General features: G+C 40.6%; 3 protein-coding genes across 3 annotated transcripts; 1 reads left to right on the plus strand and 2 right to left on the minus strand.

Annotated features, from left to right (window-relative positions):
* Positions 1–1,370: 1,370 nt before the first annotated feature.
* LOC149017947 (uncharacterized) lies at positions 1,371–2,395 on the minus strand. The gene has a single exon (XM_089154261.1). The coding sequence runs from the start codon at positions 2,375–2,377 to the stop codon at positions 1,607–1,609; it is 771 nt and encodes a 256-aa protein (XP_089010387.1). The 5' UTR covers positions 2,378–2,395; the 3' UTR covers positions 1,371–1,606.
* Positions 2,396–5,975: 3,580 nt separating this feature from the next.
* LOC149017948 (MIZU-KUSSEI-like protein (Protein of unknown function, DUF617)) lies at positions 5,976–10,702 on the minus strand. The gene is made up of 2 exons (XM_089152266.1): positions 10,122–10,702; positions 5,976–7,078 (listed from the first exon to the last, which is right to left on the minus strand). The coding sequence occupies exons 1-2, from the start codon at positions 10,186–10,188 to the stop codon at positions 6,522–6,524; spliced, it is 624 nt and encodes a 207-aa protein (XP_089008392.1). The 5' UTR covers positions 10,189–10,702; the 3' UTR covers positions 5,976–6,521.
* A 2,265-nt stretch (positions 10,703–12,967) lies between these two features.
* Positions 12,968–13,561, plus strand: LOC149017949 (uncharacterized). Its single transcript, XM_089153833.1, has one exon. The coding sequence runs from the start codon at positions 12,968–12,970 to the stop codon at positions 13,559–13,561; it is 594 nt and encodes a 197-aa protein (XP_089009959.1).
* The last annotated feature ends 1,427 nt before the right edge of the window (positions 13,562–14,988 follow it).

The following is a 14,988-nucleotide window of genomic DNA, read 5'->3' on the forward strand; positions in this document are numbered from 1 at the left end:
AAAAGAGAATAAATATCATTGTATTTTTCTTTTCTTTTTTGGTGAATAGAATACATGTCATTGCCACCAAACATAAAGTTGACACTTTTATAGACGTATTTAAAAGTTAGCATCTTTTTATGTGAATAGAATACATGTGAGGGAAGCATACTCGACTAATCCTTTGAAAGAAGTTTCCATTAACACATATGAAATATTTAGATGTAAATACATATTGTTGCTACACAATCCTGTTCGTCCCTTTAGCCGGTTGAACCTGCAAGAATGAGTTCGACCGTGGAGGTCGAGTTTTCACCTCCGATGATCTAGTTAGGAATTCGACTAAAGAAGACAAGAAAGTAATGAACAATAATGATACGAATAGTGATAGTTCTATTCAGCGTACCTTTCTTTTGTGCTCCCTTACCTTTTATAGGTTTTTCACGTATGAGTTCGTTTCGAACTAAAACATTACTTGGACTGAAATACGAACTTTAGTGATTGAGTGTTACTCAAATATGAGTTATTGAGTCCCAGTCGAATACTTTGTCTTCGGTTATCAATTTACTAGGATTCACTTTGTTATCCTGCCTTTACGCTTGTATAACCGACCTTGACTTGGTCTGTTCGAACTGGGTGTATCCGACCTGGTTCGACCTGGGTTTAACCGACCTGGTTCGACCTGGGTTTATCCAAACTGGTTCAAGCTAGTTTATTTCTCCCTTATCACATATACTAGTGTGAATTTTGTTGCTGGAAAGGTAAATCGAATTGCTGATAATCTAGCTAAGAGAGCAATATCTTTGAAAGTGAGACTAATCTTCAAGTTTCCATTCTAGGGTTGATAGATCTTTGTAACCTATTTTTCAAAGAGTTCAAATCATGAATATATTTCTTCATATGGGTCTCATTTCTGCTGCATTTTTCCCCCAAAATTCGACAATGAACAAATAGAATCTTGATAACGTAGTAGCTAGAGTTGTTTTAAATTTTGATTAGGTATTGTTAATGACTAAAATAGTCATTCTACCCTGACCGGTCCGACCAACGGGTTCAATACAGTTGTCTCGACCATAGTGTTAATGGACGGTCCGACCATCGTGTCAAGAGTATCCGATCAGGATAAACTTCTATCATCTGCCAACTTCCTAGAAAGGATAAATCAGGTAAAAGACTCTTTCTAGAGTTACTTTCCTAACACAACTCTTCTTAGAGTTATATTCGGAGTCTAACTATCTAAAGCTATATAAGCACCTCAGGCAGACTCTATTGAGTAGTTGAAATCATATCATTGGTACTGACTTGCTGGTCAGAGACGTAACTGAGCACGTATTTTGCAGGAATATGATAGGGAAGGACGAGCAGAATTTCGTATCAACAAGTACCATCAATTTAAAATACACGACACAATTTTACAACACTAAAAAGTGATTGGATTATAATTCTGTTGGTTAATTAAGATTCAAAACAGTTTACCAACAAGGACCACTCCAGGGATTGATTGCTAATTTGCGAAAGGAAAGCTGTTATTTGGCTTTCAACAAGTAATTAAACTTTAAATTAAGATTAAAAAAAATTAACAACAGTAGCCAAGGCAGCTACGAAGAAGAAGCAAAACTGAGAGAAACTAATCCATGGTGAGCCCTTGAGCAGGAGTGGCTGAATCCGACAAGGACGCCGTTACATAATTCCTAACTTCTCTGGCAATCACATCTCTCATCATATCCCAAAATCCAGCTGGCAAATTCTCCATCTGAATCCGCCTTTCCGGCGCCGCACAAACCATACCCGGCGGCGCCAGACTCAAAGTGGTCTGTGGTTCCGGCTCGACCGGGTTTTCTCTCGTCGTCATCGTCGGTGCCGGTAGTGTCGCCGCCGCTGCAACCGCTACTACTTCTCTTGGCTTCCTCCTAAGAGTCGAGTTCCAATGGTTTTTCACAGCATTATCAGTCCGACCAGGGAGCAACCGAGCAATAGTGGCCCACCTGTTGCCGTACTTAGCGTGGGCGGCTAGGATTGTCTCATCTTCTGCCGGAGAGAAGGGGCGGTGCTCTACATTGGGGCTGAGCTGATTGCACCATCTCAGCCGGCACGATTTTCCGGATCGACCGGGTATATAACGGCTTATCAAAGACCAGTTCCGAGCTCCGTGTCGTTCGACCAATCTGGTCAGAACCTTGTCTTCTTCGGTGCTCCATGGGCCTTTGATTCTGTCTGATTTCTTCGTTTCACTCCTCCTCTTCACTGTTTGTGGTTTTGATGATTCAGAAGAAGTTGAGTCCGAAGAAGATGAAGACGAAGTTGCAGAAGAAGAAAAACAACGAGTGTTGTTGTTGATTGCTTCCATGACTAAGCTAGCTTCCGAGAGTGAGAAAGACAGAGAGAAGTTTAAATACATATGAGATTTGGGAGCCGTAGGGACTTCAGAGAAATTTCGTATCACAATTACATGGGCCGTTAACTTTTTATTCTTTTCTGTTGGAGTGCCGTTCTAAAAGGAGCAGGTGCGTAAATGCGCACCATGTCTTTCCGAAGCAATTCGTCGTTCGCTTTTGCTTTCCATGTTTCTGCAACGGTTGCGACCAATGGTTTGTCGTTACTAGCAAGTGGGAAATTTTCATCATTTCAGTTGTAACTTATTAGTAGGCTGGCTGGAATGAATCTGGCCTCTCGAAATAGCCAGCTCATTAGTTTGATTGACATTAACTTATCAGTGGCCGGAATTTGTGGGGCCCACTATGCCTTTCCACCAAATTACAATTTTAGGTGAGAAGAAGGATCCAGGTTTTTATTTTTATTTTTATTTTTCATGATTTTATCATTTATAAATTATAACCACATCGTTTGTTTTTTTTTTTTTTTTTTGGTACGACATCGTTTGCGTCTACTCTTCAATCATTAAAATGACATGTAAGGATCTTTCATTTTGGGATTACATAGGTTATGAATTTTCAAATGTGATTTTCATGGTCTTTAACGCCAAGTGTTCAAATCCATTGGGTGCATTAAATTAGGAAAAACAAATCTTTGCTGTGTACATTTTTTCAGATTTGCACAATAATGTATTTTTTACCAAATAATTGAGTGAGATCAAAAGTTTAATTTTAAATTTTAAAAATTCTTATTAGTCTTATATTTATTTTATTTTCTCGGTCCATCATATGGTATATATGTGCACTGATGTGCACATTAGAGATTTGTGCATAGCAAATGATGTTTTTCCATTAAACTAGTCCATTGTTTTGTTTTTCAAGACTAAAAAATAGGATAAGGTTAAGGTAAATTAGGATGAATCAGATTTATACAAACTAAGATAGGTAAAACGTTCAAACTTACCATACAAGTAAATCAAGATATGTAAGGCTTATAAGAACCCTACTAGTGTAAGTTGTCTTAATTCAATATTATTAGGATAAATCAAGGTAGATTGTTGACTAAATAGGGTTTGGATTTGAGAACTTCAGACCCTAATGAAGTTGGCTGAGGCCGAAAATAAGATTAATCTAAAATTGCCAATGGTACGATAGTTGAGCAGTTAATAACCCAAAACTCTCATGGGAGGTCTTGCGTTTTGGGTTCGCACCCATCCTGCGGCATATATATATTTGTAATATTTCCCACACCTTCATATATCAATTCGCCAATTTAAAAAAATAATAATAATGAATAATCTTAGACCGGCACGATCCAAACCGATCCATTGACACCGTCTACCTACCAAGCAGCTCACAATTAATAATTAAAAACTATTTATTTTTCACATGCGGCGTTGCACTTTACCAAAATTGCGTTTAAAACATGACAGTAAGGCGGTAGCTGTGACCCACACGCTCACTTCAATTATCGAACATGTTTATTCTTCATGTAAAAGAAATATATTATAAAAATAAATAAAAGTGGGGCCATGGACGTTGGCTGTCTTTTTGACCAACTTGCCAGTTCTAGCTCTGGAGTGTTTTCTACTTGTGGTTAGTTTTCTAGTTGGGAAAAGAGCCAATAGAGACCAAGGAGTTATTTACAAATCTCTATATTCAGCAACTGTCTTTCATATGGAACGGCTCTGAATCCTTGAAAAAGAAAAAGGCATGAGGCATGCATGTCCACATAGGATAAGGTTCAATGACAGCCTGGCTGTGGTGGAGAATCTCACGTGACAGGCTAAAATGTTTGAAGGGCTTTGACTTTTCAAACATTTTAAAATCATCTTTTATGGTAAAGCTAGAAAGAATGGTTAAAAATGTCCAAAGCGGAACGTTAACGTCTGTTAGACTTTATGAATTAATAATTAGATCTCCGCCGTACGAGCCGCGGCAGCTGCTTTGGGCAGTTGGAAATTGGAATTGGGAGAGAAGAAACGAAAGCTGTTTCGTCGCTTTACGATTGTGATAGCTGGGCGCCTAAGATTGGGGAGGTTGTGGGGACCAGTGGGGACGTGATGGACGGTTGGAGTCCAACGACTGTCTGCTGTCTGATCTGGCATCCATTCGTGTGGGGCCCTTACAAGCAAGCGACAGAATGACCTTACGTTGGAATCATTGTCGACCGTTCGATTTGGGACCACCAATTCTTAATTAACGATTCAATCAGGTGATGGTTAGCACTTAGCCGGATAACTAACTACCCCCAATGCGGTGATACCTAATTACCTAACGCCGCGTGGTCTTCCGGAATTGCTTATTGACGAATGATGAATGTTTCAGGCCCAGAATATCAGATAGCATGTAAAACCAAGGCCCATTCCAGGCCCACCTTGCAATATGTGAGGCCCAGGTAGTCAAAAAACTAGCTTTGGAAAAAAAAAGAGGAAGGAAAAAAAAAATCCTTCAAGGGGTTGGCTAACAAATGAGGTTGTCTATGTTCTCCTCACACTTTTCTATCACATATTTACAAGTAGAGCCCACCTTTTGAGTATTGACGAAATAAAATAAAAATGAGACACGTAGTGGACCCCACTTGAGGCCCCTCCTAATATATCATGAAAAAATATGAGAAGAGCACAGATCTCTCCTATAGGTAGAAGAACCAGGTTCGTTGACTCAGTTGGTAAATCTCAACACTTCATAATATGAGATCAAGATTTTAAATCTACTTGAAGCCCTGCCATATATTTGAAAAATCATAGCATACAAACCTATTAAAAAAACAGTAAAGGAAAGTGTTGAAGAACTAGAGTACGACAAGAGATACTCTTTTACTTATTTGAAATAGTGTATTCAAGTATTCAACAATAAAATAAGAAAACCTTTTTCTTCTTCAGTTGATTATTATAATATTAAATTTGTAAACTCAATAATCAAAATTCGATAATGTAAATCAAGATTGACATTATATCACTTAAGCAAAATATAAATTTTTTTTCTTAAATATTTAATCTGGTCCCTTGAACATCATAATCAAATAAGAATTAATAGAAAATTATGTATTTTCATCTTTTACTTTTGTTTTTATCTTGTTTTTTGGATTATAATCATACAAGAATTAGATGGCATAACTAAATTTAAATCAATTATATTAACCAATAAAGAAATCATATAAAAACCAAATACAAAAACCATATTATAATTGTATTGGACTGGACCAATGAGGATAAAATCTGGTTTTCAATTCATTCTAAGACTTGATTTAGATCTAAAGTTCACTTCTGTCGTTTAAAATGAAGCCGGATATGTAAGGAATACCTGGATCCTAACCAGTTGATATCTCACCAAAACCAAATGAAGTAGATTAACAAGGTGCGTGTGAGAAGAAGCCATTCTCCAAAAGATAGAATACTTCTCCAATCAATAAATACATAAAACACAGTCATTTGATGTGAGAAAGAAACATTTTTTTTTTTTTTTTTGGATGGAAAAATCGGCATCAAATTTTTTTCCCTCTTAACTAGTAATTTTCTCCACCCAAAAAGGGAAATCAGAACCAGAATGGAAAGGACTGCTAGGGAGAGGAATGGCATATGGTCACGACTTTCTTTTTATCAAAAGCAAAAGGGAAAAAGTGTGACATGTCCTTCTGACCTAACCCTCGCATGGAGAAGTCTTTTCTCCCTCTCTTGCAACGACAAATATGGAACTCCAAATGCTTATCTTCTGCTTTACTATTTCAACATGAATAGACATTTAGACTTGAGAGATAAAGGAACCTGATCAACCTTTTTCTTTTTCAATTAGTTCTCTGAGCAACTGTGAACCTCTTATACATATGATGATTGAGACATTAAAACAAACACATGTACTGCTCAGGATTGAACCCCCCATAACTTATTACACACGGCTGGATTCATCTCATGCTTTATTTTGGAAAAGACTTCAAAGAAGAATCTCCACTCTAAGCTTACAATTTGAAGCTCATAGAGGCATCATGACTAGAATCATAAGAGTATAGCTCAAACCAAAACCGGTCCAAACTGATAGATTGACATCTCTGCCATTAATTATTGTTAGAATCTGGTTATAGACAAAACCCACAAACGCTTGTTGATGTATTATCATTCTTGTTACTTATAAGGAATTTCACAGTAATTATCAGATAGTCTCATTACTTCATTACTGGGGTCTCAAAAAGAAGATACTTAACTCCGGTCCGCCCATGTCGTCATCTGGGTTTAACATATGGAAGGCTTCCGAGTCTTTGGACCCAACCACCCTCTCGAACCGGGCCCGGACGTAAGTGAGCTCTCCATCTATTGATTCTTTCTCAGAGGGTGGGCAAGGAAGAACACCAGCCCCCATAGAGACTCCTTTCAATAACTGCATCACATAGAGTTCATCATCAGAGACTTTGTTCTTCCTAATAGAATAACCAGCTTTACGTCCATTGCAATGCACAGCCCATACATACTCCTCCAAAAGCTTCTTCTTGCGTGTCTTGTTTTCACTCTCAAGAGCAATTCTGACAAGCCCTGAAGCTATCTCCTTGTGGAACAAATTTGCGTGCAAGGGTAGCTCTATTACAAAGATAGGTACACACTTGGGGTCTTCTTGTATGATCAGATTCAGTCTCCCCCTACGATACCCGAAGAGAGTTCCGGTCATGACATTGACGTTGCCGGTGAGGAGAGACTTCTTTGGTGATCTCCCTAGCAGTGCCACCATCTTGCAACCTGAATTCAACAAAGGGAAGAGCTTGAACATGCGAAAGAGCCCTCCGGCCGACTTCGATCTCTTGTCTCTTGATGTAGCATGTTTAAGTAAGGAAATTAAACCCGGAGTTTCCATTGAAGACACTGGCATAGTAAACCATAAGAAAGCTTTGTAATGGGAGGTATAACAAGAGGTTCTGCTGAGAAAGAATGGCAGGCTTCACCAACTCTATATATAGAGAAGGAGAAGTGGTTGAGTGTCTTTGGAATATTTGAAGTTAGAAGTGGGGATATGAAGGAACTGACACAGCAAGTGGGTTATTAGGAAAAGAAGGGAGGAAAATTGGGTAGCTAAAGCTTGATGTGACCAAGTTTAGTGTTTGGAAAGAAAGTGGGTGCTTAGATGAGGTAAGATAACAAGGCCGGACCACTGAAGTTGTGGGGAGTGGGGGATGAAGGGAAGAAAAATTGAAGGACCCCCCTTCTGCTTTTCAGTTTCGCATGTGCTTTCTCTGATCATTACATGGGTTATCAACCTCACTCACTTTAAGCTTTTCCATCTCCCAATTCCCAAACACCCACTAATTATTGAGGTACTCTTCAACCTTGCCCAATCACATGTGATATGTCCTGCTTGTCAGTGCAAATCTTTCTCAAACACCCAAGTATAATCACTCCATTGGTACTGATCTCTGAGTTAGATTTCGTACTTTTATATAGTTTAGGAAGGGTGGATTACTTAGAATTGAATGGCTACAGTAAGAAGAGTGTTGGAGGAGAGGTCAGATTCTCAATTCTACCAAATACAGGCCAGGTGAATCCTTCTTAGTGTTACTGATGCAGCAGAGCAGAAACACAGAAATAGAAAATACAGTACTCACACAAGACAAAGATGTATTTGTTCAGCTGAAGGCTACTTAGTTACAATACCAAGCTATTTGATGGTTTCAGAATAAGTCCTTTTCTCACTAGAAGGTTGTAATTTGTATTAATAAGTGAAAGGCTAGTGCAAATTATATAGCCATCTAAGGATACAAAAACACCTAAGCATGGAAGAGTCTAGTTTAGAAACACCAGAAACAACTGTTCTATTATGAGAATCTGTATCTGGGTCTACCTTCAGCATCTCTTTCCAACTCTCTTTAAATTGAGATGGGCCAAGTCGAAGATAAACATCTTCTAATCCTCCAAAACAAAGTAAAAAGGAAACATTCAACCGAAAAATTTCCTGATCGCTTCAATTTGAGATCAATTTGAGATCTTGGTAATCTCAACATGATCCACAGCATTTGGTAATGATATTCAGCCTATTTTTGCAATCTAGACATGTTTAGACATTGAAATGAACCTCAAAATATTTCATTTTAGCAAAATTAGTCTTCACCAATAACACAAATTAGTCTAAGCATCAACGAAAAGTGCAAAACAACTAGATCTTACTTCAGTCGTGCGTCTAACATGGTGGTGCACTTGCCTATGGTGCCCACTGTTGGATGAACGCCACGTGGATTCTATTCAATCCTATCCACTCAAAACACGATTTGGTTCATTTAAGAAAAACCAGTTTTGTTTCACTTAAGTTGGTTAAATGTGAATATAATGTTTTCAACAATTGAATTTAGTAAAATCCACATGACATGCATCCAACGATAGGCACCACAGGCAACACTATGTCAGACACACCACTAAAGCACAATCCCGAAGTGACTAGCTTATGGGTTAAACACTTACAACTAGTCCTTGTCTTAAGGAATGAATGGACAGGCACTAACAAATGCTTGCCAGGCTTCATTGGGGCCCTATCCTGAATAATTGCAAGAAGAAATAGTGCTGGGACTTCCTCTTATATGCATTCCTGATGTTCAGTTTGGCATGCATTTAATTCTTAGAATGCATTCTTGCACGTCATATACCAACTTCCAATATATCCATTTTATGATAACAGAGCTCTAAACACATCATCTCAACTCGCTGGAAACAACTTAATTAGATTTGGGCCCTTTAGATAATGGGTATCCTTTGCAAGCAATAAGGCTTAGCTTAAAGTCCTAGTCAATTAAAGCAATATGTCCAAGTGAAGGATCTGCTTTTGGAATATTGTGATCTATTGATAATGACCCAAGAACCAACTTAGATCTGATCCTTGAGTTTTTGGGCTCTCTTACTGCTAAAACCCACGGAGCATTTGAATTTATTGGTTTGTTTCTTTGTGATTTTTTCTTGCTTAATTAGCAACTTAATGGATACTACATAACTATAGAAGTGTACCCACAAATCATTGCTAACCACACAGGAAAAAGAAATAAAACCCATAAATCACTCTTGTTTGAATTACAATGAGGTCAATCTATGGTCGTCCTTTGTGGTCTCTTTATCAACTAGATAACAACCATGCATGGTTGTTCTATGGAAATATATATATATATATTTTTTCATTAACTATGGAAAAGCTAATTAAAAAAGATAACACAATATGAAAAGTAATATAATTAAATAACAAATATTAATCTAATACTATGGATATAATGGTCCCAGAACACCTATGATAGTATAAACAAGGCATGGGTGCATAAAAGATATGCACATTAAAACAAATAAGAGGTATGGTGATAATTGCTGACATCCTCTTGTATTATAACTTAATTACTATCTTATTTCTTACATTTTTTGACATTAATAATTCAATTTTAAATTTTTCTTAAAATTACTGATGTCCCCTACTGATAAGCTATATTAGTTATTTCACTCCTACCCTATCTAAATATTAGAACCACAATAGCCAACCCTGCAAAGCATCTGCATCAGATGCACCAATTTAAAATCAGGAATAGGTAAGCAAGAAGATCCCATCCCAAAACAGAGGATCATACGACAAATCTCTCAATTGAAGCTGGATAAGAGATGGGACTTCCAAATTTCCAAAGTAAACAAAGTACTCAGAACTTATAAAAGAGAAAAAAGCAAGACAAGAGAGAATGAAAAGCTGGTTTAAGCAGCTAAAACTTCTTCACATGAGGGACTTCGCTTAGTAAGCAATTCTTAGGTGGACGAGAGTATCACTTACTTGATGGATTGTCTGAATTGATTGAGATGGGGAACCCAAGCCAAACGAGAAAAATCCAGAATGACATTCCATGCGGTATAGTTGTCAAAAGTTGTAGATGATTTGATTACGCGGAGGAAATTCAGTACAAAAGATTCAGCGAATTGAAAAAGCCAAAAGGGGGGATTTGAATAACTCGTGGGAGAGCATTTATTAGGCACAAGTGCAGGGAATGTTGGTTGCTTGTCCCAAGTTCAGACTGTTGCACACAAATATCAAATCAAATGACACCTCGCAGAAACGCATCTCCTTTTTCTGCAAAGAATAGCAATAAAACATTGGAAGGTTTCGGTTTGATTCTTTTCGTTTTCGTTGGGGCGGAGAACGGAAGCTATGGTGAATTTGGTTTCAAAGATCTAAAAAGGCAACTCTGAGATGAGCTTTCAAGGTAGATGGTGTGGGATAGAGAGAGGAAAACTTTCCTGCCGTTAATCAGTGGCTGCCTGGCTGGTGTTGCAATGGCAGGAAGAAGACTTTCTGGTTTTCTTTCTCTTGACGGCAGGAAAGTTTTCCTCCTCTGGGGTTGGTACTCTAGTGGTCCCAAGCTCTCTCTCTCACGGTTTCTTGTATTGGGCACTTGTGTGCTTTTTCACCTTGGCAGGGGATCATGACTACTGGTTTCTAGGCATCTGGCGAGGCTAGGCTGGTGCAGCCAATGCTAGCGTTAGTAGTTCATGGGCTGATTGACACGCCCCAATTAGAATGACAAGATCCAATTTATCATAGGCCCAATGGTATAATATTCATGGGCCCACGGCTCTTGAAATAACAAGAACCTAGAAGGAGGAGATTCTAGAGAATCTACATCTATAAAGTATCTTGTCTCAAAATATCCCTAGAAATATCTGGACCACTAGAATATTCCTAACCATTAGATTCTAGACACTTGTACAAATCACAACCATTCATTGTATCCTACCTCACCTATAAATAGGGGAGGGACTCATTTGTACAAAGCATCAAACAAGTGAGCAATCAAGTTCTCTCAGGTTCTCTTTGAGCTCTAAGCTTTCTTCTACTCTCTCTAGCGGTGGGTCTTAGTGCAGAAAGTGCTAAGTGCCGGCACGGTTGGCTTAGTCAATAACTAAGGCCGTGACATTTGTGGTATCGTAGCCTTGGGTGTGTCAAGGTGAAACACGATGACAAGCGAGTCCGAGACGTTCAATGGTGCACAAGAGGAGCTAAACCGTGGAAGGGAGACCCACACCACAGGATGGCGAAGGGCAAGGAGAAGTGTTGAAGTTAGTGCACTATGGAGCCACGTCTAACGCGGGTGGAGTTGGCGATGGCCGAGGCAAGGGAACGCCTTGACGTTGGGGAGCAAGGACCGATGGCTGGGCTGGATCGAGGTTTGGGCTCTCAACACCATGGAGCACAAACAACAACAACAGCTTGATGCTCTTCAAACCCAAGTGGTGGAAAGGATCGCCGCGGTGGAAGCTCGTGTGCATGAGTTGAGTAGAGAGGTAGCAACGTGCGGAGAACCACGATTGGAGGGAATGTGTGGCGTGGGCACCAAGGGTGGAAGTGCCAAAGCCTAAGGCATTCGAGGGACAAGAGATGCTCGGGAGGTTGACAACTTCCTATGGCACATGGAGCGGTATTTGAGGCTACGTCGATGGAGGACGAGTCTACCGATCAAGACCGTCAACTCTACCTCACCGAAACCGGCTCTATGGTGGAGACGAAGGTACAACGACATGCAAAGAGGTACGTGCACCATAGACACATGGGAAGACTTCAAGAAAGAGCTTAAGAAACAATTTTATCCGGAGATGCGCATTCTTGGGCCGAAAGAACATCAAGAGGCTAAAACACACGGGGTCGATTCGAGACTACGTGAAGGAGTTCTCAACACTCATGTTGGAGGTCCCGAGTATGACCGAAGAGGAACTTCTCTTCGACTTCATGGATGGGCTCCAAATTGGGCCTCGCAAGAGCTACACGTCGGGTGTACAAGATCTTGCTACGGCTATAGGGGGGAGTCCTTAATAGGTTTAGAAGGGACGAGTCTAAGGCCAAGAAGAGCAATAATGGCAAAGGTGGGGAGAGAAGGGGTCGACCCCACAAGGGAAGGTACAAACAAGTTCTCTTCGAACAAGGAGGGTGGCAAGCAAGAAAAGAAGAAGAAATTTCAACCCAAAGACAAATGCTTCCTTTGTGATGGACCACATTGGGCTAGGGATTGCCCAAACGGGAGGCCCTAAGTGCACTCCTCGAAGACACGGATGAAGAGGAGGTGCACATGGATCATTGGGCTTGGTGCTATCAAGGCCAAAGAAGACAAGCCCCTACATCAACAAAGGGGTTGATGTACGTAGAGGTGCATATCAACAGAAATGGCAAGGGCCATGGTTGATACGGGGCAACACACAACTTTGTCTCAACGGAGGAGGCAAGGCGTTTGGGGCTCAAAACGAGCAAGGAAGAGGGAGCCTTAAAGCGGTCAACTCGAAGGCACGCCCTATCGAGGGAGTTGCCAAGGGAGTCGAGATGACAATTGGGGCTTGGAAGGCACCGTGGACTTGTCGGTGACAATGGACGACTTGACTTGGTGCTTGGCATGGAATTCTTCCGGGTCAAGGTCGTACCTATGCCATTCTTAAACAAGGTGTGCATTATGGAGGAAGGAGCACCTTGTATGGTCCCAACGATACAGGGACTAGGAGGGGCCGGCTTCTTTCGGCCATGCAATTGAAGAAGGGAGCCGAGGGCAAGTCACACATTTGGCGCACTTTGGAAGACAAGGAGGATGTCCCCAACGGCCCAAGGAGGTCAAGAAAACTCTAAAGGAGTTCAAGGACGTGATGCCCCCTGAGTTGCCCAAAAGCCTACAACCAAGGCGAAAAAGGTTGGACGTGGCTAAGTCATACTTAGACAAAGCCACAAAGAAGATGAAGAAGTGGGCCGACAAGGATAGACGACCCACAAACTTCGAAACTGGGGATATGGTCATGGTGAAGTTACTACCCCAACAATTCAAGTCCTTGCGAAAGGTACACAAAGGACTGGTTCATCGGTATGAAGGCCCGTTCAAGATCATGAAGAAGGTGGGTAAGGTTTCTTACCAACTAGACCTCCCACCAAAGCTCAAGATCCATCCTGTCTTCCATGCAAGTATGTTGAAGCCTTACCAAGAAGATGCGGAGGATCCTAGTCGTGGGACTTCTACAAGGGCATCTACGAGCGTAACGACATCCTATGACAAGGAGGCAGATTATATAATGGCGGACCGAGTAATACGCAAACGCGGGGTGCCTCCGAGTCGAGAGTATTTGGTGAAGTGGAAGGGATTGCCCGAGAGTAAAGCAAGTTGGGAACCAGAAAACGCATTGTGGCAATTCCAAGAACATATAAGGAGGTTCCACGATGAAAACACGACGAGGACGTCGACGGAATAGGTGGGGGAGAATGACACGGCCCAATTAGAATGACAAGATCCAATTTATCATAGGCCCAATGGTATAATATTCATGGGCCACACATGGGCTAGCCCAACTTAGAAATAACACTAATGGGCTACACTTAGCCCACATTCTAGAAGGGAGGGAGATTCTAGAGGAATCTACATCTATAAAGTATCTTGTCTCTAGAAATATCCCTAGAAATATCTAGACCCACTAGAATATTCCTAACCATTAGATTCTAGACACTTGTACAAATCACAACCATTCATTGTATCCTACCTCACCTATAAATAGGGGAGGGACTCATTTGTACAAAGCATCAAACAAGTGAGCAATACAAGTTCTCTCAAGGTTCTCTTTGAGCTCTAAGCTTTCTTCTACTCTCTCTAGCTGGGTTTTAGGCTGACTTAGTGCAAGAAAGTGCTAAGTGCCGGCACGGTTGGCTTAGTCAATAACTAAGGCCGTGACATGATGCTTACATAGGTCAAACTTGAAAGAAACAAAAGCTCTTTGAAGCTAGGATAACGTTAGTAATTCATGGGCTAATGCTTACATAGGTCGAACTTGAAAGAAACAAAAGCTGCTTTGAAGCAAAATCCTAACTTATGACGCTTGCCTGAACTTTAGGCAACAACTATGATTTTAAGAATCGAAGAAGAAAATGAAATTTAGAGGACAATTTATGGGGTGGGGGATGATTGCCAATTTAGTATAATTTGGGGTGTCTATGCTTTCCATCATATATCTTGAGGTGTCATCCCCGTGATTAATAATGGGTTTCAATTATTGGACTTCTACAAGCCATAGAAGGGTTTGCTTGACGTATCATTGCTCAGTGGTATGGATGTAATGGGATTGCCACCTTTTAACCTTGTCTCCATTATGATATTGATCCTTTGTTACATTTTATCTAGTAAATGATCATTTGTTACATTGAGGACATACTCTACTTACATGTTATGATCTCAACAATCAACAACTGAGAAATTGTTCCTCAATGTAACAATGCATCGGATTATGAAGTTAGGAGTTCTAGTCTCTTTGGTAATAGGAGCCAAGCATGTAGCATGTTTAAATAGTATAAAGCTACCTGTCAAGGATATAGTGATTGTACGTATAGCTAATTTAGACTATCTTTTTTTTTAGATGAATAAATAATTTATTAAACAAGGAAGGAACAAGAGAAAGTGGCCTTCAAGAGGAAGACCAGAAAGAAGAATTGATGCCCCAGGAGATAATAATAAGCCTGTTTCTTGGGGAGCATACCATTGACCCCCCCCCCCCCCCCCGGGGGGGGGGGGGGCCGGCCGGGGGGGCCCCCCCCCCCCGGGGGGGGGGGGGGGGGGGGGGGGGGGGGGGGGGGTCCGGGGGGGTGGTGGGAAACGTGGCATTTGAACCAAACCAGGGGGCCAAAGGGGCTT

This window comes from Hakea prostrata, chromosome 4 (genome assembly GCF_041222555.1).
Source record: "Hakea prostrata isolate BN-2017 chromosome 4, UWA_Hpros_2, whole genome shotgun sequence".
Classification (NCBI taxonomy): Eukaryota; Viridiplantae; Streptophyta; class Magnoliopsida; order Proteales; family Proteaceae; genus Hakea; species Hakea prostrata.

Excerpts from the sequence above, each read along its gene's own strand:
- LOC149017947 (XM_089154261.1), bottom strand. The coding sequence starts at position 2,377 with ATGTATTTAAACTTCTCTCTGTCTTTCTCACTCTCGGAAGCTAGCTTA.
- LOC149017949 (XM_089153833.1), top strand. The coding sequence starts at position 12,968 with ATGCCCCCTGAGTTGCCCAAAAGCCTACAACCAAGGCGAAAAAGGTTG.
- LOC149017948 (XM_089152266.1), bottom strand. The coding sequence starts at position 10,188 with ATGTCATTCTGGATTTTTCTCGTTTGGCTTGGGTTCCCCATCTCAATC. Across the intron at positions 7,079-10,121 it reads CAATTCAGACAATCCATCAA|GTTGCAAGATGGTGGCACTG; the intron begins GTAAGTGATACT and ends TGTTGAATTCAG.